This window comes from Musa acuminata, chromosome BXJ2-9 (genome assembly GCF_036884655.1).
Source record: "Musa acuminata AAA Group cultivar baxijiao chromosome BXJ2-9, Cavendish_Baxijiao_AAA, whole genome shotgun sequence".
Taxonomy (NCBI): Eukaryota; Viridiplantae; Streptophyta; class Magnoliopsida; order Zingiberales; family Musaceae; genus Musa; species Musa acuminata.
Window position 1 is genome coordinate 2484138 of NC_088346.1, and position 20133 is coordinate 2504270.

General features: G+C 42.8%; 2 protein-coding genes and 1 long non-coding RNA gene across 6 annotated transcripts; 2 read left to right on the plus strand and 1 right to left on the minus strand.

The window, feature by feature from the left end:
* Positions 1-466: 466 nt before the first annotated feature.
* LOC135622435 (uncharacterized) lies at positions 467-4032 on the minus strand. The gene is made up of 3 exons (XR_010491054.1): positions 3342-4032; positions 2477-2584; positions 467-1262 (listed from the first exon to the last, which is right to left on the minus strand). It is a non-coding gene; the product is annotated as an uncharacterized LOC135622435 (long non-coding RNA).
* A 548-nt stretch (positions 4033-4580) lies between these two features.
* Positions 4581-8394, plus strand: LOC135622432 (uncharacterized). Of its 2 annotated transcripts, XR_010491051.1 has the most exons (3): positions 4581-5076; positions 6555-7644; positions 8039-8394. XR_010491051.1 is itself a non-coding variant. In XM_065124276.1 (2 exons), exon 2 carries the CDS (start codon positions 6773-6775, stop codon positions 7451-7453), a length of 681 nt encoding a protein of 226 aa, XP_064980348.1. In that variant the 5' UTR covers positions 4581-5076; positions 6555-6772; the 3' UTR covers positions 7454-7752. The 2 variants fall into 2 exon arrangements, 1 of the variants encoding a protein (XP_064980348.1); XM_065124276.1 differs by lacking the exon at positions 8039-8394 and having other exon boundaries at positions 6555-7752.
* A 4773-nt stretch (positions 8395-13167) lies between these two features.
* Positions 13168-17719, plus strand: LOC135622436 (auxin transporter-like protein 2). Of its 3 annotated transcripts, none has more exons than XM_065124280.1 (9): positions 13168-13639; positions 13811-13940; positions 14217-14458; positions 14598-14783; positions 14894-15006; positions 15099-15282; positions 15477-15574; positions 16486-16951; positions 17132-17719. In XM_065124280.1, exons 3-9 carry the CDS (start codon positions 14267-14269, stop codon positions 17366-17368), a joined length of 1476 nt encoding a protein of 491 aa, XP_064980352.1. In that variant the 5' UTR covers positions 13168-13639; positions 13811-13940; positions 14217-14266; the 3' UTR covers positions 17369-17719. The 3 variants fall into 3 exon arrangements, with proteins under 3 accessions (XP_064980352.1, XP_064980353.1, XP_064980351.1); XM_065124281.1 differs by having other exon boundaries at positions 13881-13940; XM_065124279.1 differs by lacking the exon at positions 13811-13940.
* Positions 17720-20133: the final 2414 nt, after the last annotated feature.

A 20133-nucleotide genomic window follows, 5' to 3' on the forward strand; every position in this document is an offset into this window, starting at 1 on the left:
ATTATATATATATATATATATATATATATATATATATATATATATATATGTATATATATATATATATAATATGTGTGTGTTTATGTGCGTGCAAGTATGCACAATTAAAATATGAAGGTAAAATACATTGAGCTTGTAAACAAAATCAGAATGTCTGCTTATCAATGTCTTCAATGGTTTCTAATGTCGTGATAGAAGTGTATAGCTGTGCCCATTTCACTAACGCCTCACTGTGTGATCGATACAAGAAAAGAGTACTGAGGCAAATTTGAGGGAAAAATCTAGGTCAGGAGAGCAATAACAAAAACATCATGGCACAACAACAACAATCTAGGTCAGGTGTAATAAAAACTATTAAACCTTGTTACACCGCAAGCCCCACTCAAGCCAATCCCCTCGTCATTAAACAGCAACCACATCAGTTCTAATGTTGTTACAGACATTAAAGTTAAACAAATATGTTACAGACACCAAAACCCTTTAAAGTTGTAATGTTAAACAAATCGTGTTGTAATGTTAAACAAATATTAACGTTTCCACATAAAAGCCTAAAGCCCCAGAAAGCATATATCATATGTGCAGTTTTAAGTACTGATAGTGCATTCGGTAATTTGTCCTCTTGTCACTAGTCACAGCCACCTCAATGTCAAGATCAACGTACCAGATCACACCCCCCCCCAACTCCGTTCCCTAAAAGTCAAGACGGAGCCAACCAAGTACGACGCCATTCCGTAAGAGTCGGGATGACGCCGACCAAGTACAATGTCGTCCCGCAAGAGTCGAGATAGCGCCAACAGAGTACAACGCCGTCTCGCAAAAGTCGGGACCGCGCCGACTGAGTACAACGTCGTCCCGCGAAGATCAGGACAGTGCCGATCTGGTACACAGCGCCAACCGAGTGCAACACTGTCGTCCAAGTACAATGTCATCCCGTGAAGATCGAGACGGCGCCAACCAAGTATCACGTCATCCCGTAAAGATCGGGACGACACCGAGTACGACACTATCGTTCGATGCCATGACACGAAGAACACCCCGCATAGTCTTCAAAGGAGTCGAAATTTGGAGCCTCTTTACCGACCCCGACCTGTGTACAAGGACCAACAACGGAGAGGCAGACAACCATCCAAAGGGGGGGGGGGTTTCCCGACTTTGGAGCCGGAGCCAAAGCCTGACCTCACCTGACAACCATCCTCGTCACCCGAACGATGACGTGGATGATCTCGCGCACCCGGGACCGAACCAAGCCATGCTGACTCCCCCTGCCACGATGTAAAAGATCACTATCAAATACCATAGATAATAAGAATCGCATACATATTATTTATGAAGAAAAATATAAAATATGTATTCTCGACAAGCACATAGGTGTTCCAGTTTTTGAAAGAATATATAAAAAACAGTTTATCCTAAGATATGATGACGCCAGATCTACTTTATATCTTGACCTTAAGCAAATCAATATCTTCAGTGCTAGACTTTGCTTCTCAAAAGAGACGACTGAGTTTTTTTTTGGTGTCTTATATCCACTATGCATCATTATTGCCAATTCCCATGTTATTTCTCCTCCAACCCATTTCCAACTTCAAAGCGACAACAATAAGAGCATCTGTAATGGACAGCATTGTTCTTTGTTAGATATGAAAAGAATGAAAGATTTCTCCACAAAAAACTCTAAAATGAATACCACGCTTCCTCTCTCTCTCTCTCTCTCTCGGACAGCATTGTTCTTTGTTAGATATGAAAAGAATGAAAGATTTCTCCACAAAAAACTCTAAAATGAATACCACGCTTCCTCTCTCTCTCTCTCTCTCTCTCTCTCTCTCTCTCTCTCTCTTATATGCATATAATGTTAACCATGCAAGTTCACGCATGCATTATAATTGGTTCCCTATTTAATCCTGATGTTCATAAAGCAAAAGAATTAATGAGTTAGAAAGGGACAAACTAGCAAGTAGCACTTGTAGCTATACAAAAAGAAAGAATGTCTGATCGATATGCAAAAAACAGACCAAATACTGGTACAAGCGCAATAGCACACCAGTTAAATCATCTTACTAAATCTTACTAAGGTGTCCTCTCTTTATAACATATATAATATAACTTATTTAGGCCAGAAATCGTTTTCCCAGATAATTTCTTTGGGACCTACATGGATGGATGTAAACCGGCTCAAGACCATTCATTTCTCTTTATCATTATTATTTGATACAGCAACGAGTTCCAACAAAGAAATGCTTAAATATCTTTTGAAGTGTCTGAGTAGGCAGTAAAAGGTAGAATAATTGTCTGACTGGCAAACAAAACTTATAATATCACTAAGTAATATCATTAAGTGCCACAACAAATGCATTTATGGTTCAATAATTTAACATGGCAAAAATATCTGACAAGACACGACATCAAAGCCTCAACCTCCCACGGACCGAAACTTCTGTCAAATGGAAAATTTTAAAGAGCTTGGAGTAGAAAGTACCTCAAGCCAATCTTCAGAAACCTCTTCTTGGCCCTTCTTAGAGATATGTTGCTTACATAAGCCATATCAGTCTTCCCAAATCTCCATTCCCAGAAGAGCATTTTTCTCCTGCAGTGACATGTCCCACATTAATTTTCAAGCTAAAATAATGATATGATAAGACCACTGATCCGCTCGAGCTCTTGCAACTATAGGAGACAATTTGGTGCCCAAAGGACAGTAACTATGTTAGGAAGATATCTAAATTACAATCAGATGATAACCAGAAAAGCTTAGAAATAAGAAATAAAGTCGACTAGTTTTCAGGTTCACCATAAATAGTTGAAATAAAGAACAGGAACAAATTAAACTGCGTCGGTTCAGCGTTATGGATCTAGAGCTGAATCATGACCAAAAGTTAATCATGGCATATCATTATCAACTTCATTTTGGAATAACGCACAAAGTTAGGCTAGATTCCAAATAACATACAATAACATTCCCTAAAACATTGACTCAGCGTTATAATTAGTCAAACATTAGAGGCTGCAAGATTTTGGTAACTTCCACCTCTTTCTCACAAGAACAAGAATACATGAACGGCAAGTCAACAAGAGAGTGATAAAGTCCAGAAACACTTCTTTATTGTAAAGAAGCTCATTGCCTGACGTGAGCATCAACATGTTTTGCATATAACATGTGCAATCCAATGAATGGTGAATGGTGAATGGTGAAAGAGCAATCAGTCAACCATACATTTCAAGCTAACAATCTATGTAGACACTATAGTCCACACCATGTTGATTGACATCATCAATTTTTTGTTATATCACCCAAAACCCTAATTCGATTTATTATTTCATGAGACAGTATAAGAAACAATTACCTGAACGATGCCATGGGCTCTGGAGAGCAGAACGATGGCCACAGACATCACCATGTGATCGGCATTGCAGAGGGCAAGGCCAGCCAAAGAAAAGGAAACTCCGGCTTCTTTAAAGAACATACGTAGATTAAAGAAACTCCGGCTTCGCGGGTAGTTATCTTCCAAAAACTCATTAAAGAACACCTTAAACCTCCTCCAAGAACTCGCTGGAGGCACCGTTCTTGAACGAAACCCTTGAGAGAGGAAATAAAAGTTTAGGAAGCGCAGGAATCCGAGATCCTCTCGGGGATTTGGAAATGAAACCTCTTCCAAGAACCTGGTCGGGTTCGAACTCCGGCTCCGTGGCTCGTTCTCTTCCAAGAACTCGTCGGAAGCGCCGTTCATGAACGAAACATTAGCGGGAACAGAGGAAGTTGCGATGCATAGGAACCAAAAACCCCATCGGGCGCGACGATTCGTTCTCTTCCAAGAACCACCCTCCCTGATGCGAGGAACCCGGAGAAGCTCAGGCTCCCGCCGCTCGATCCCTTCCAAGAACCCACTGGAGGAGCCATTCTTGAACGAAACCCTATACCCGGAGGAGAGAAGAGCTTGGGAAGTGTCGGATACACTCGACGATTCGGGATCCCTCGAGACCCTCGCGAGCGATGGATGCAGGATCGGATGGGAGATGGCCCGAGAGATGGAAATGGGTTTCAGTCGTCGCGAGAGATCGACTGAAACCCATTTCCGGCCATCTCCCATCCAATCCTGCATCCATCGCTCGTGAGCGAAACCCATCTCCGACGAAAGTTGAAATAATGATCCGAAACCGACAATGGAAAGAGCGGCAATATATATATATATAGAGAGAGAGAGAGAGAGAGAGTGGCGGATGAGTTGGCGCCCAGAGGGTGAGTTCAAAATTTGAATATTTTCTCATTTATATTTGATTTTATGAATTTTATTTGGCAGTTCCTCCCCTGCAAGCATTAGAAGCGTCGTCGTCTCGGTTTGTTACGTACTCATCGCTAATAGGCGCTAAACCATTACACTCGATCATACTACGTATTGAGCTCATACACAGCCAGCGAAGAAAGCAAAGAGCAGATAAAACTACCTGTCATTTGTTGAAATCATTTCCGCGTAGCCAAAGAGGCCGCCCGACTTAATAAGTTGGCGCCTAGTTTCCCATTTCCACAAACACCTGATGGGCCATTCCCATTTCCTTCCGAGTTAAACCAGATTCCACAACATGAAACCTGGATTGGCATGGAATTCCAAGAACTGTGACTCCAAGACAATGGAACAAGCACGTCTCTGCTCGTCACCAAGCTCGCCTTCCTCCTCGGCGATCAAGAACGCTCGAGGACGTTATACGTGACTTCCTCCTGTCTCCGCTTCCCGACACTTTCTTCGGCACTAAGAACGTGATCCGTTAGGCCCGAGCCAGTGTTACTGAAGGCCTAGCCTGGCCCGTCAAGGCCCAAGCTCGGACGTTTGACAGCGCTGTCCCTTTTCTCTCCGATCCCACTCCGCCGGCCGCCTCGGAGCGTACCACCGTTGCCTCCTCATCTTCCTCCTATTTATACCTCCTTCACTGCCAGCCGGTCTGGGTGGGAGTGGTCCGAATCGCCCAAACTCGCTGCTATAAGTCGAAAGCAGACCTCCTTCCCTCCCTCCTCCTGCTTTGATCTTCAGAAGATCACTATATCTCCAGATCTGAGGCGGTTTGGAGTCGATACCGGTCCGAAAGGTAAGTCTTTCCTCTTCCTTTTCTACGGTATTGGAGTCTCTGACGAGCAATTTGTGATCAAAGAATGGCTTTTTGAGCTTCCTTTTAGCAAAGATCAAAATGTGTGCTTTCGGAGATCTGCTGTTATATCTCTTCCTTAAATCTGACGATCGAGAGATACCTAATTCACCATGACTTCATGCGGTCGCGGCCCGGGCGCCCACCCGATTGAACTCAGGCCACCCCAGCCACAAACCCCCGCGGCGGCGTATTCCTCTCCATAGGCGAACGGCGGCCTTTACCTTCCCTCTTCAGCTCCCCCTTTCCCGACATAATCCTCCCCCACCCTTCTCCTCCCTACCCCCGCCCCCAGTTCATCGCAAACCCCCCCTTCCCCGATCCTTCCTCCCTCTTCCCCCTTTCGTCGCAGCTCCCCCCTCTTTCCCGACACCATCCTCCCCCTCCATCTTCCCCACGCGCGCCCCTCCCTCCCGCGGGCGCCGATCATGACAACCCCCGTCTCCCTCCTCCACCCCGATAGCTACACCCCTCTTCGCCTTCTCTCTGCATCCTCCCATCCCCCTCCCTGATAACCTGCTACCCTCCAACCAACAGTCATCCGCATGCTCCCCTCTTCTTTTTCTGGTTGCTTCTTCCTCCTCTTGTTAGATTTTTAACGTTAATCTTCTTCTTTTGTTTTCTCATTTTGTCATTTTTATTATTAGATTTGCACAATATATTACTTTGGTACTATAAATGAATGTAATTTAATATTTGATGGTGATATTTGAAATATAAAGTACTATAGAACTATGTAATTTCTCATTTTTATTTTTGTGATCATATTTTTCCTTAATTATATATTTTTTAAATTTTTAATATTTATGATCATCTAGCTTTGCTCATGCATTTTGGCACCTTTTAGCTCTTAGCGTCTTTCACTACACAGTGTTATCATGAGATTCATGATGTATACAGTAGTTCAGATGCAAATGAAAAGTGGAAAGGCTATTGTGAAGAAAAGTTGTGTTTGTTCTGTGGAATTTATTTGCTGAGGTAATTATACGTACGTCCATTGCTCTTGGATAGTCTTTCCTTTCTGTATATTCTCTATAAATCATCCACCATTGCAAGTATATGTTCTACAATATTGATGCTAACTAGCTGGTCTCTCGTAATTATGCACATTGTTGTTCTATCATTCTGCTTTCAGTATTAAATAGTAGTCTAATCCGTGAAGTAGATTGTTGTTGGACATTCATCAGTGCTATTCGTAATTTCAAGCACGTATTTTCACTCTCATAGCATCTCTGTTAAGGTGGCATTATACTTTTGGATATTGTTGCTGTTAGCTTTTGCCACTTCTGCATTTTTTTAGACTCCTTTTCCATTTAACTTTCTGAAGTGTCATTATATTTATACTTTTCACATTGTTTTTACAATGTGATCTATAATCTTGCACAAAGTAACTGGAAACCCTGATGTCAATGTACTTTCAGCATTGTAATCCAAGCATTTAAAGGCTGTTAAGCTGACACATATTCGGAAGCTTTGGTGGACTTCAAGGACGCAAGTGTTTGATCTTCATTAAAGAAGTATTGATAGTATCCAATATAAATTAAAGAAAACTTTTCCAGCGTCAAGGAGGAACAGCATAATTCTCAAATGTTATTAGCAATCAGGATGGAGAAGTTTCAGAGAGTTCCAATTCTCTTGAATGAAAAATTCAGAATACATTTCTCAAACAGAGTTGTTTAAACAAGTACATGATATATCGCTAACATTGGACTTCATGGATGCATTATATAAGAAATGGAGAAGAAGATGCCTTTCAAGGATTTCAGTCTATCTGATGTGTTTACTTGCCCCTATTCTGTGCTTGCTTTGTTTAATTAATTCAGAACTCCCTGAGGTGTCACTCAGCAACAGTGTCATGGGATCACCCAGGAACTTGACATTCACTAAGACAGTGGAGGGAGTAGGACTTGGGGAACTTGGGGACATGATGGTCGCAATGTTGCCCGATGATCTTGCATTTACCATATTTGTTCCGTCAGAGGAGGCCTTCGGGCGTTTGCTAAAACTGAGATCCCATGACAGCTTGAGCAAGGATAGACTAAATGAGACGTATGCGGTCGTCTCTCGTGTAATGGGGTTTTCTGCAGTTCCTCAACATATACCATCTAAAGTAATTCCTTTGCACAAGGAGATGACATTTGAATCTGTATCAGGATTCAGATTATATGCTTGGAAAGATTTAGATGGAACGCTGGTTGTGAACGGCATTAGATCAGAAGTTGTTGATATCAGAAAAGCTGAAATCATTGTGCATAAAATGGATGGTGTGCTCATGGATGCTGAGTTTGAGCAGTCATTCCCACCGGATTATGAGGACTGACATTTCGTCGAAATATGTCCAAATACCATCTAGTACTTGATATGATTAGTGTTTTTTCTGCTATTTAATGATAGTCCATTCATTATCAGCTCCTTGTATTGGTAAAGATTATGTGAATTATCAGTCTGTCTTCTCCAAAGGGGAAGACACGAACCGACCTAATTCACTCCATGTTAAAGTCCTCTGCTAAGGTAAGTTAAATCTTTCAAAAACAGAGAGGGTTAACAGAGGTTCCTTTGGAGGAATTCCTTTCTGTGGTGTTAAATTATTTTCAATTCGTTTGTTAAAATTGTTTTTCATATTTGGATAGTCCGAAGAATACTTTTTGTATTGATTTGATGATGACGGAACGGCTAAGATGATCAAACTAGAAACATTTGTTGCATGATATGTAATCAATCACGCATCTAACATGACACTGGGGTCTTATGTATTCATCATTCATGTTTTTTTATGGTATCAAAGCACATTAATAGATTGAGCTCTTTCCTAGCATCATGCATTTGGGATTACCCATCATCCAAATCTAAATCTAAATCTTTTAAGTTTGAATCATGCATTTGGATATCACCATCGGTGCTGCAGGACACCAAGTATGCAGGACACCGCCTGGAGCTCATGCCGGACCACCAGGTGCAGCAGAAGATGGCACTCACCCTCTTCGAGTATACTTTTCGACCAAGGAGCCACGACGACGACTCCCATCCATGCTCGTCTCCTACAGCCGCTGTCGCTTGAGATTGTTCTTCCATCAGCATACCATCGTAGTACACACTACATCCATCTTTGTATATTCCTCCACAATCCTACGCTGGTAATTGTCCGTTCTTCTATTTGTTTGGTCGCATTTTGTTGGATATCGAGCAGAAGTCTCTTCTTCCTTGGGATCATGTACCGAGAGAAATGATACTATATACTTCAGTTGTCAGCTTCATCTTCCATCTGCTATGCGCGCTCTTTCTTTAGATTATGGTCATGACCACGAAGTCACACACTGGTCTCTTTCTTTAGATTTAATCTTTTTATGGTGTTACAGTACATGGAAGATATTTGGACATATATACTGTGTCGAAAGATTGGGATTCGATATGAATGAATAACAAGAAAGATTGGATTCGATCATATATGAATAAATTTATTTAGGGTTTTAATTCTTAATCAGACCTAATTTGGATCGACTTCTACTTCTGGATCATATATGACTTCTATTTAGGGCTTACATGTGCTTGCATACAAGTACAAAAATAAAATCGATGTGATCACCACACGAAATAAGAAAAGATCGGATTTGATCACATCGAAAATGAACTTTAGTCAGATCTTTTGGTAAATATCGGACCAAATACGAGTCTATCTTGTCTTGTTTGTAAACCTTATACCGTGGCCGAGGAGCCTGTACGGTTTGGTTCGATTGTCGATGTCCAGGAAATCTCTGGGATGAGGTCTTCATCGGGTCAGTCAGGATGCGCTTCTACAGTTAGTGCGCCTATCTTCGTCACCGTCGAATTCCTACACTCTGGCCTAGGTCGGAATGGGAGGGTATCTCAATTTAAACCCCTCCAAAGATTAAGTCAGTGGAACTATATGGAAAATCCTCTGCCCTCTTGCCAGATGTTGGTAAGAGGCTTTTATTTTGGTGTCTGAGGGTCGTCCGTACGTGATCTTCGCACAGCGGTCGACTCCTTGGGCAACAATGCCGATTTGTGCAACCCTAGACGATGCGAAGGGGAGTACGATAGTCATCCCAAATCCTTGGTGACGCTACATCTTTCTTCCGATGTTTCGCGCTTGCACTGACATGGTTGGGGGTCGTGTCCATACGGCGATATCCAAAATATACTCTATAATGTCTCATTTGTTGTATGTAATTGATGGGGAATTTTGCTTTCTTGTTTGTGCGTACAGATTAAATCTTGCATTCATTCTTTAAAATATTTGATAGGGTGAGACAAACATCAAAAAGACTATTCGATAGGGTAAGACAGAGACACCAACATCATAAAGTCGATCGCGTATATTTATCACATCAACATCAATAATAATAAAAATAACATAAACACCAAAAGACTATTCAATAGGGTGAGACGTAGACACCAACATCATAAAGTCGATTGTTCTTCGATTCATTCTTGATATTGAGAATATTGCACCAATCATGAGTTGAGTGACGAGTGAATCTCGCATTCTTTAATACTTGATAGGGTGAGACACATACACTAAAAAGATAACTCGATCAACGTCGTAAAGTCGATCGCATATATTTGTCACATCAACATCAATTAAAATAAAAATTAATCTTTGAATCATTACACTAATCATGAGGGTGCGATTAGTGAGCTCAAAGCTATAAATAGAAAAGCATCCAACAGCCATAAATAGAAAAGCATCCAACAATAGCCTATATTTTCTCTCTCTATCTCTCTCCTCTCTCTACATCACTTACTCTAATGCTTTAAGAATGCTGCCACTTGTGCATCGATTGATTTAGGCTAATTGATCTCAACTCCTGAAAGCATTCGCTACATACGTTGTCTTAGTGCTACATAAGTCCTCGGCCACCAATTCACGAGCACTGCAAGATAGGTCACAGTTTACGATCCAGTCTTGTGTTTGCAGGAGAGGCTATTTCGACCACCACCACATCTGGGAACGTCCCACAGTCGGAGCAAGAGACTGCAGTCAATATCCTACAGCAAATGAGATGGAAGAAGGTGGAGGAATAGTGTTTGGGGAACCTATACGCCATTGCCGTGGTGTCAGCAAGGCTCGGTTCAATCATGGATATGCAAAGTTGTCCACGCAAATACTTGGATAGTAGAAATAAGCATTAGGTTGGGTTTGGTTCGAGCCTCGTCTCCTGAGGCTAGCCTTCTCTCTTGGCAGATTGCTTGCTTTTTCATCATCGAGTTCCTACACACTGGCCGAGTCAAGAGGAGGATTTTTCGACTCGATTCCTCCGAAGTTTAAGTTAGTACCGAATGGAGTAAGTTGAAGTTGAGTGCTCGAAGTCCTCCCCTTTTGACGTTAGTCAAGGGATTGACTTTTATACCTACGAACAAGGATCGATCATACATGGTCCGTTAATGGTTGCCGACTCGAACAGTTGGCTTGTACCTTGCAAGCGAGCATCGACCAACCTGTACGGGCCCGTGTCGTGCGGCGTCGTTCCGAGCTTTCCGAAATGACTCTACGGTATGGGGGCAAGTGATCATCCCATTCGGGTCTGAGGTATTACGTTGTGTTAACCTAGAGCTCTTTTGTTGGCATTATCGTGATCGACGACCGCTATCATGCGGATAGTACTGAAATATGCCAATGTCAAATAGTGATATATAGATTCCAGCTTGGTCTCTTATCTGCATGTCCCAGTGAAACCCATGCATGTTGTCCATTGGTGACCTCTACAGCCGTCAATTGCTATGGCTAGCCATGCCAATTGCTGACTACATTATTGCGACTACGATGATGAAAACATGTAGAGAGATTTAAAACATGTCCCTGTGTATTAAAAGCCTTCGATTAAAGGCAATATACGAATCCGATTCGTTAAGAAGCAGAAGAAGAAGAAGTGAAGTCTTGTTCGATTCAATTACAGCCTGAAATTAAAGAAATGAGAAGTTGAAGATTAGAAAGCTAAACACACTGTAAAACTCAAGCAAACACCCAAATATTTCCTCGAGTGTACGAAAGATTAAATCTCGCCTCGCTATGAAGGTTCTTATTTGAGCGTGCAAGTCAATGTATCAGACTGCTCTTACCTCGAGATATGTGACCGGTATAGTGATTTATACGTTACATGAGTTTGCTTAACTCGAAGATGGCGGCGGCCATCGAACTGGGGAGCTACGTTGCGTTGAATTCGGACTCCTCATGTCTTGTATCCCAAGGAGACACGCACTTCCGTACTCCCAACGATAACTTATCGATTCTGCGTTTGATTTTTTATGAGTACGAATTCTATGAGTACAGTATTTTAATAATATTTAAAAATATTATAATATAGTATTAAAATATTGAGACGAATTCTTTAAAAAATTTATATATTTTAGAAATTTTGATAGAGCACTCTAACTTTAAAAAATTTTCGTAGAGGCTTCTTGTTGAAAAAACTCATTTTACTCTGATCCATCGTCGCCTCTGCTCTACTGACCGTTTCCTTTTGCCCCGAAGAGTCTCGCTGCACCGTGGTTGTACATAGAGGCAACCAACAGCATAAGTAATCGTCGATCCATTGCCTCCCCTTCCCTTTGCACCGATCGTAACCTCCTTCTCCCAACTCTAAATTGGTTACGAAGTTTACGAGTAAAGAAGGAGCTCTAAACCTCTTTTTCAAAGTTAGGGCTATCAATCATTGGCCCGCCACCCAAACTCTCCTCTCTATCGATTGCAACCTCCTTCCTCTACCGTCTTAAACTAACCATGAAGGCTATGTTCGAGAAACAAGCTCTTAAACCTCCTTCTCAAAGTTAAGGATATGTCCATGGATGTAGGGAGTTAGTGATCGCTTGGGAAGGAGAGGGGAGTTAGGGTGACGGATCAACGGATGCTCGTGCCACGAGTCATAACAGTAAGGACGAGGCCTCTGCCACTAGCCACTTCTGTGTGTGATCACATCTACGTCACAGGTGACGATGGGTCCGACGCAAGCAACAACAAGGGAGTCTTACGAAGACATAGGCAAAATGAGTTTTTTACACTATCATGGATGCTCTATGGGAAATTCCTAAAGTCGAGATGTTATGCAATATATATATATATATATATATATTAAAAAAATATAATAATTTTGTAATATAAATTTTATAAAACATTATATTTACTATGTTTTACATTACGTTATAATATTTTTAAAATGACTAAAAATATAAAATAATCATAAAACTTATATTATAATATATTTATGTTACATTATATTATTTTAAAAATATTATTGAAAAAATACTAATGTAATATAAAAAAAATATTACAACTGTACCAATTCATTCATCGGCTGGTACATAAGAAAAAGAAAAAAGATAAAAAGAGGAAGGTAAGTGATTAGGAATACTCAAAATATTAAGAAAAAAATAATGTTAAAAATTTTAAAATGGGCACACTTTCCGGAAAAAAAAAAATAAAAAATAGAAGTTTCATTTTGAAGAATTCGCCTTCTTATGAGACATTAGAGAATTTTTATTACATTTTAAAGTCATTAACTACTAAGATCGGATCTCACAGGGCGGCTGCTGCTGCCGTGATCTTAATCTCTATGATTTGGGCCCCGCGGCGTCACCCATATTAATGGCCGTCGGACCCACCCCCGAGGCGAAACAGCTGCGCGTTCGTACCGGCCGCACCCGTCGTCGCGTCATGCGTGCGCAAGCGAATGAATCACCGCCACCCACTTGTCTCCGCCCCCTCCCTCTCGCCAAAGGGCGCTCGCCGTCCTCCTCCTATTCCCCGGTGTGGCGGCCGGGGCCCTCCCCACCTCCCCACCTTCTCATGCCGCGCACAAGATTCGCAAACCATCATTACCCCTAATCTCCTCCTAAACGCTCCGATCAGTGTCTTAGCAGATCTAATCTGTTCCGCCAAAAGCGGGGAGGGAGGCCGTGGGCCACGTGCTCACGGTGGAGTGTGGGCCGAACCATTCCACGTTGCAGCTGCCTCCCAAATCCATCAGCTCGTTTGAGGCCGACGAGGAGGAGTAAAACGAGAAGATTGTGGTGATGAGGCTAGGCGGCGCGTCTCTCTGCAGCAGCGTTTCACATGGAACGTCACACAAGTTGTGTGAGCATCGGATGAGTGCTTTTTCTAGTTCGGCAGTATCGGTAAGCAGCGACTGAGGAATTGTTTACCCCAAATCCAGAGCAGTAATCTCATGTGGGGCATTTAAAATGGATGGTGTATGGATCTGAGCCTGTTCCTAATTAATGATCTGCGGAAGAAGAAAGCAGACCAACCGAGCTGCGTCCCGGAGAAACGCATGGCATAGAGAGAGAGAGAGAGTGGGGGGGCAAGTCCTGCGCGCAGTTAAGACGCTCCTGCTGTTCCTCCTCCCCTCCATCATCTCCCTTCATCCTAATCTTCACGTATTCCTCTCCACCAAGATTCTTTCGAGTATCTTTTGTTCGAGCGAGGGACTGATCCCTACAGGATAGAAAGCGGGAGGGCGCTTAGACTTGCCACTGCAAATAAAGTGCCAAGGTAGGATTCCATTCATCTCCACTTTCCTTCCTTCTTTTCATCTCCTCTTGTTCTGTTTACACTTCTGCTTGCCATTATGATTGTGTTAGTGTCATCCGTTTGCTGATATTGAAAGCAAGTGATGACAACTGTTTGATGTCATCTCCCTTGTGTCTAACTTTCAACTGAAAGCTAAAGATAAGAGTTGATGCTCGTTCTTGCTTTACTTCCCCTCGCACGGTCTCTATCAACTTATTTAAAGGACGGGACAAGATACGGTGCTGGGAGTTTGATTCGTTCACTCACTAGCAACCTTTCTGTGGTAAGGAGACCGGATTGCTTGCTCTTGCTTACAGATTTGATTCTCGGGGATTTTCTTTTTGTTTTCTCTCATTTTTTGGTTGTTCGTGTAATCGTTGAGGTCTTCTTTCTTGGATAAACGTGATCTGTATGAGATCCACTGCTTTACGCCCGGGAATTGGGTCTTCTTTTCTGCTCTCCTCCTTTCTATTTGCTGTGATCCGTCCCGTATGGATTTCTGACAGTGATTTGCCCCGTTGCTCCTTTTTCTCCCCATCTTGAACCTGTACGGATCCAGCTTCGGATAAAAGAGACGGAAGAAGAAAGCTGGGAGAGCAGAGGGAGAAGATGTTGCCGCAGAAGCAAGCGGAGGAAGCCATCGTGTCGCGCAGTAGTAGCACCTTAAAGGATGAGCTGGAGCAGGACGTCGACGGCAAGGGAGAGGAGGACGAAGAGACGGCCCATGGATTCAGCATGAAGAACCTCCTCTGGCATGGCGGCTCCGCTTGGGACGCCTGGTTCAGCTGCGCTTCCAATCAAGTACTTTCCGTCTCCTATCTCCAACATACATGTCGATCGTCCGCCAGCCCCAAGATCGTCTCTTTTTCGTTTTCATCTAAACGATTTCTAGTCTCTGACATTCTAATCGAGTTGTCTGCGGAATGCAAATGCACGGCAGGTGGCCCAGGTTCTGCTGACGCTGCCATACTCGTTCTCGCAGCTGGGAATGCTGTCGGGGGTAATCCTGCAGCTGTTCTATGGGTTCATGGGCAGCTGGACGGCGTATCTAATCAGCGTCCTCTACATCGAGTTCCGCAGTCGGAAGGAGAAGGAGAACGTGAACTTCAAGAATCACGTCATCCAGGTTCCTCCCTCCGCTTCGTTTCTTCTCCTTCCGCTGATCTCCATGGTCCACAACTTTCCTTCTTTCTTCTCCCCTGCTTTCCCCTCTAAAAGGTACCACTGTTTGTGCAGTGGTTCGAAGTGCTGGATGGGCTGCTGGGGCCATACTGGAAAGCCGCCGGCCTCGCCTTCAACTGTACCTTCCTCCTCTTCGGCTCCGTCATCCAGCTCATCGCCTGTGCCAGGTACTATCCCTTCGTTCCTCCCTCTCTCCATCTCTCTCCTTCGTTCTGTGATCTGATGTAAATTTTGCTTCTTTGATTCGGCGGTGGAGCAGCAACATATACTACATCAACGACCGGCTGGATAAGAGGACATGGACGTACATCTTTGGCGCCTGTTGCGCGACGACAGTGTTCATACCCTCCTTCCACAACTACAGGATATGGTCCTTCCTCGGCCTCGGCATGACCACCTACACCGCCTGGTACCTCACCATCGCCGCCGTCGTCCACGGCCAGGTACCATGAATCAGCAGCAGCACTAGTTGTTGTAGCTTAGTAGATGAACTCATCTCGCACGAATGTGGTTGGTCTGTTACTAGATTGCTGTAATTTGTCCCCATTTAGTTCGTCTCTCAAATCATTTACTTTTGCCGCTGCGGGAGGGAGAAGGAATGATGACAATGACGGTCTCTTTTGGATGGATGATGCAGGTGGAAGGGGTGACGCACTCGGGCCCAACGAAGCTAGTGCTGTACTTCACCGGCGCCACCAACATACTCTACACTTTCGGCGGCCACGCCGTCACCGTGTGAGTGCTCATCATATCTCGGACTCTTAGGAGGTTTAATTAAGCCTACACAAACTTTCCCTTGGCTGAAGCCTTTTAAAGGAAAAGCAAGCACCAATCTTAAGTCATCTCTCTCTCTCTCTCTCTCTCTCTCTCTCTCTCTCTCTCTCTCTGCCATTTCTAATTCCTACCTTCGATGTTATCAGCTTTTCACCGGGTGGCTTCTTTTCTTTCCCTTCGAGCCTGAAACAGAGGTTTCTGCCGTCGCCTCCTGCAGGGCCCGCCCCTTCTCTCGTCAGCTTTTGCTGGGTGGTGGGGTTGACGGTCCGGACATGGAAATCATTCCCCATTCTTTCTTGTCGCCACTTCTTCTTTTTCGCTTCTCCTCCTGATTGGAATCGACCCGGACCATGTTCCATTGCCCTGCCATGCAGGGCCAATGCCTTTTCTCACCAAGCTCACCAATGAAGACGAACTCATGGCAGCCAATAAAGAACCTTTTTGTTTCAGACACTAGAAAACCAAAAGAATCTCTTAGTGGTGATCGAAAGACCACGGGCTAAAGGGGTAGCAATCATGGAAGTCATCATAAAAATGAGGTTTTGTTGTTTTGCTGAATGGGAGAAGAGAGTACCCCACAGAGGGATTCGATCTGATATCTATTCCATGTGATCTTCTGCTTCTTCTGTCATCCTCGCCTACCGAAGAATCGAGGCATTCAATGAAAAATATTAGAAAAACCCTGCGTCGGCTCCTTTGGGTTTAGCGAGGTCTCAAACGATTCTGCTGAACGTGGTGATCATTAGCAGCTGAACACTTGCATGTGCTCTGACGCCATGTTCTGAGTAGAAGCTTTGAATCTTTCTTTGCCTCGAATGGCCACCTCTGGATCGACTTGCTCATGGGTTTGTGGTTACTGACATCATCTGCAGGGAGATCATGCATGCCATGTGGAAGCCGCAGAAGTTCAAGAACATCTACCTGCTGGCTACGGTGTACGTGTTCACGCTGACGCTGCCGTCGGCGGCCGCCGTGTACTGGGCCTTCGGGGACCAGCTCCTTACCCACTCCAACGCCTTCGCGCTGTTGCCCAAGTCGGGGTGGAGGGACGCGGCGGTGATCCTCATGTTGATCCACCAGTTCATCACCTTCGGCTTCGCCAGCACCCCGCTCTATTTCGTGTGGGAGAAGGTGATCGGGATGCATGACGCCAAGAGCATCTGCCTCCGCGCCCTCGCTCGTCTCCCGGTGGTCATCCCCATCTGGTTCCTGGCCATCATCTTCCCCTTCTTCGGCCCCATCAACTCCGCGGTCGGGGCGCTCCTCGTCAGCTTCACCGTCTACATCATCCCCGCCATGGCTCACATGCTCACCTACCGAACGCCATCCGCGCGGCAGGTAAGCTCGCTATTACACCCCCCCTGTAGTTTGGATTTGATTGATGAACTATTATACAATGTCTCCCACCCCACGAAACGGCTGTAGCTGCAGCTCCTAACAGAGATGGTGTAGTGCGGGAGACTTGTGTCGTCCGACGACCGTAGAGAGTTCCCATTCTCATCTTTGCTGTTGTTGCAGAATGCTGCAGAGAAGCCTCCCTTCTTCCTGCCCAGCTGGACGGCGATGTACGCGGTGAACGCCTTCGTGGTGGGGTGGGTGCTGGTGGTCGGCTTCGGGCTCGGCGGATGGGCGAGCATGACCAACTTCGTGAGGCAGGTGGACACCTTCGGCCTCTTCGCCAAGTGCTACCAGTGCCCCAAGCCGCAGCCACCGCCCGCCCCTGCTCCTCAAACGCTGCAGCAGCAGCATCACTGATCGCCCATGGACTCCTCCCCTTCTTCCTCCTATTAATCTTCGGTTTGTCTGCTTCTATTTGTCGCCTGTAAGTTGCAAAGAGGGGTAGGCTCCGACGGTGGAATCTCCTGCCTCCCCCATTAGTGTTGGATGCTTTATGATGTTACTGACGTTGGGTGGTATACGACATGGCTGCTACCATGTTGTGGTTCAAAGAACAGAGTTGCCCACATAGTGACTTTGGTACAGAGCTTGGCCTGCACATGAGCACAGATGATAGCTTTTTGTGCACCGTCAAGCACATGGCCCTGAGTCCTACCACATGAGCATTCTTCGTTGGTTTAAGCATGTCGAAGGATAACGATGGCAACTTTCTCTCTCTCGATTGGATTCTCCATGGTCTCACAGTTTGTATCTGTCATCCGCCTACTCCGTCCCACAACTCACGTGTCCAACTTTCTCTCTCTCTCTTCGTTCGGGGTTTTATAAATTCATAAACTTAATAATTTATATAATCAGAATTTCAATAATTCTTTTATACAATATATCGGTTCAAATCCGTCAACAAATTTCATTACATACAAAATATACTTATACAACGATCATAATATATCAACCAATAAAATTTACCCAAATTCTGAATAGCTTTCTACTGTCTCGACCTCAGTAAGAGATTTATATAATAATTAAACAAGCTAATTTGAAAGATTTATATAATAATTAAATAAGCTAAAAAAGTTTAACAAGTGATAAATATATCTATGACAAAAAAGGTTATTTTTAAACAAACTTGATATCAAAATACAAGGTAGAGATATAAGAATTCATAAATATCATTTCATTAGATATAGAATCATAAACGTCATTTCATTCAAAACATATTTGGTTCATAACAAATGAAATAAAGAATAAGTGGAGCATATCAATGACATATAAAATGTTTTGAAGTATATCAATGACATATGAAACATATATAAGCTTATCAATGAGGTATAAAATGTTTCGAAATATATCAATAACAAATGAAACATTTTAAAGTCTATCAATGACGTATGAAATATTTCGAAGTATCTCAACGACATATATATATATATATATATATATATATATATATATATATATATATATATATATATATATATATATATATATATATATATATATATATATATATATATATATATATATATATATATATATATATATATATATATATATATATATATATAACGAATGTAAACCTTAAATATGGGTAAAAACAAAAAAAATCAAAATTTAAGTACGGTTTTTGTAAAATATATTTTAGAATATTAATTGGAGGTTGCAATCAGTATAAATCTATTAATCAACATTTATTATATGTATCGGATGTACAAGTTAGATCACTAATTAACTTTAAGATCTTGGTTCTTAATTACAAACATGTAGTTTTATATCTGAATAGTATAGTATAATGACAGATGTCATCTTTAGTGTCTCATTCGTTCATTGCATATGCTTGACTTTGTCAACTTAATTTAATTTGATTTTAGATTTGCTATTTCAGAGAGAGCGTAATATCTCACATATGCAAATCACGTCTTTTTCTATACTTCAATATATATTCAGACATGTGATCAAGTTGGTCAAATATACAACCATAACCTTTGAGAGTCATCTCGACCAAACAAAAAGAACATCACAAAAATGATGTGAACCATTTTTATTATGGGCAAATTTGAAAAAAAAAAACTCTAAGTTTTTATTATTTTTTCTTGTAGAGCAATTTTTTTAGTTTTATTCACATGAAGTATTTTTTTATTTTTTAAAAAATGGTATTACCCATCCGTCTCATCGAACTTTCAGGAATCACCTCATGATGATGTTGTCGCTTTATCGACCTTTACTCCGTTTTGCAATCTCTCAAGACTATAACCTATGAGACCTCGAGACCCTCCCCCCATATGAAGGCATGGATGATGAGGCGAAGGCAACAAGTTAGCGAGAGAGAGGTCTCGTTGTGATATGAAACTTATGGCACATTTGCCATACGATGCGTGTGACAATATTGCTACCTCTCTTAACCATTGCTCTAGCTCACCTCAATCGATCCCATTGCACAATTCTCTACTTTCGATGAGAATGTTTGTGGCCTCAAAAGTACCAAGTTTGTTATTGTGCATCTCTATGAAGAGGGGGATGTCATTATAGAGGAGGTCCAGGGGCTTGAATGGGTGGGAGATGAGGGAGGTGAGGGGGTGGATGGTAAGATACTTATCGGAGATGAGATGATTTAAATCTTTATCGCGAGCGTTTGGCTACCAGTTGATAATAGTCAAGATCTTTCGTGATAACAACCTCAACAACCTAAGATCTTCCTAACTATATGATGAGATATTGTAAATCGAAAATCGTCCTCAAAATTCCTTTATAAATATGGAGTATTGTGTATTGTTTCAATCAATGTAATCTTTTTCTTTCTATTTTATTTTTATTATGGTATTAGAGCTTTTGCCATAAAGGCCACTTCTCCTATAGTCGCTCCCCCTTCCGTCGTTGCTCCCGTCGGCGAAAGGCGGCAGCAACAACGACATCTTCTCCTCCCTACGCCGGCGGCATTCTTTACTGTCGCCCTTTCTCTGACTCTTCCTGTAGAAGCAGAGTCGACACAGCCTCGCAACTGCTCTCCGGCCAACGACCTCTCCTCCTCATTTTCTCATCTCACTCGAGCGAGAAGTGCCGTTCTCACCGTCCTTGTTGTAGCAGTCCTCTTTGTCGCAACAGCTGCAGCAGTAGTGATATGCTTT

Excerpts from the sequence above, each read along its gene's own strand:
- LOC135622432 (XM_065124276.1), top strand. The coding sequence starts at position 6,773 with ATGAAAAATTCAGAATACATTTCTCAAACAGAGTTGTTTAAACAAGTA.
- LOC135622436 (XM_065124280.1), top strand. The coding sequence starts at position 14,267 with ATGTTGCCGCAGAAGCAAGCGGAGGAAGCCATCGTGTCGCGCAGTAGT. Across the intron at positions 15,283-15,476 it reads CCGCCGTCGTCCACGGCCAG|GTGGAAGGGGTGACGCACTC; the intron begins GTACCATGAATC and ends TGGATGATGCAG. Across the intron at positions 16,952-17,131 it reads GAACGCCATCCGCGCGGCAG|AATGCTGCAGAGAAGCCTCC; the intron begins GTAAGCTCGCTA and ends CTGTTGTTGCAG.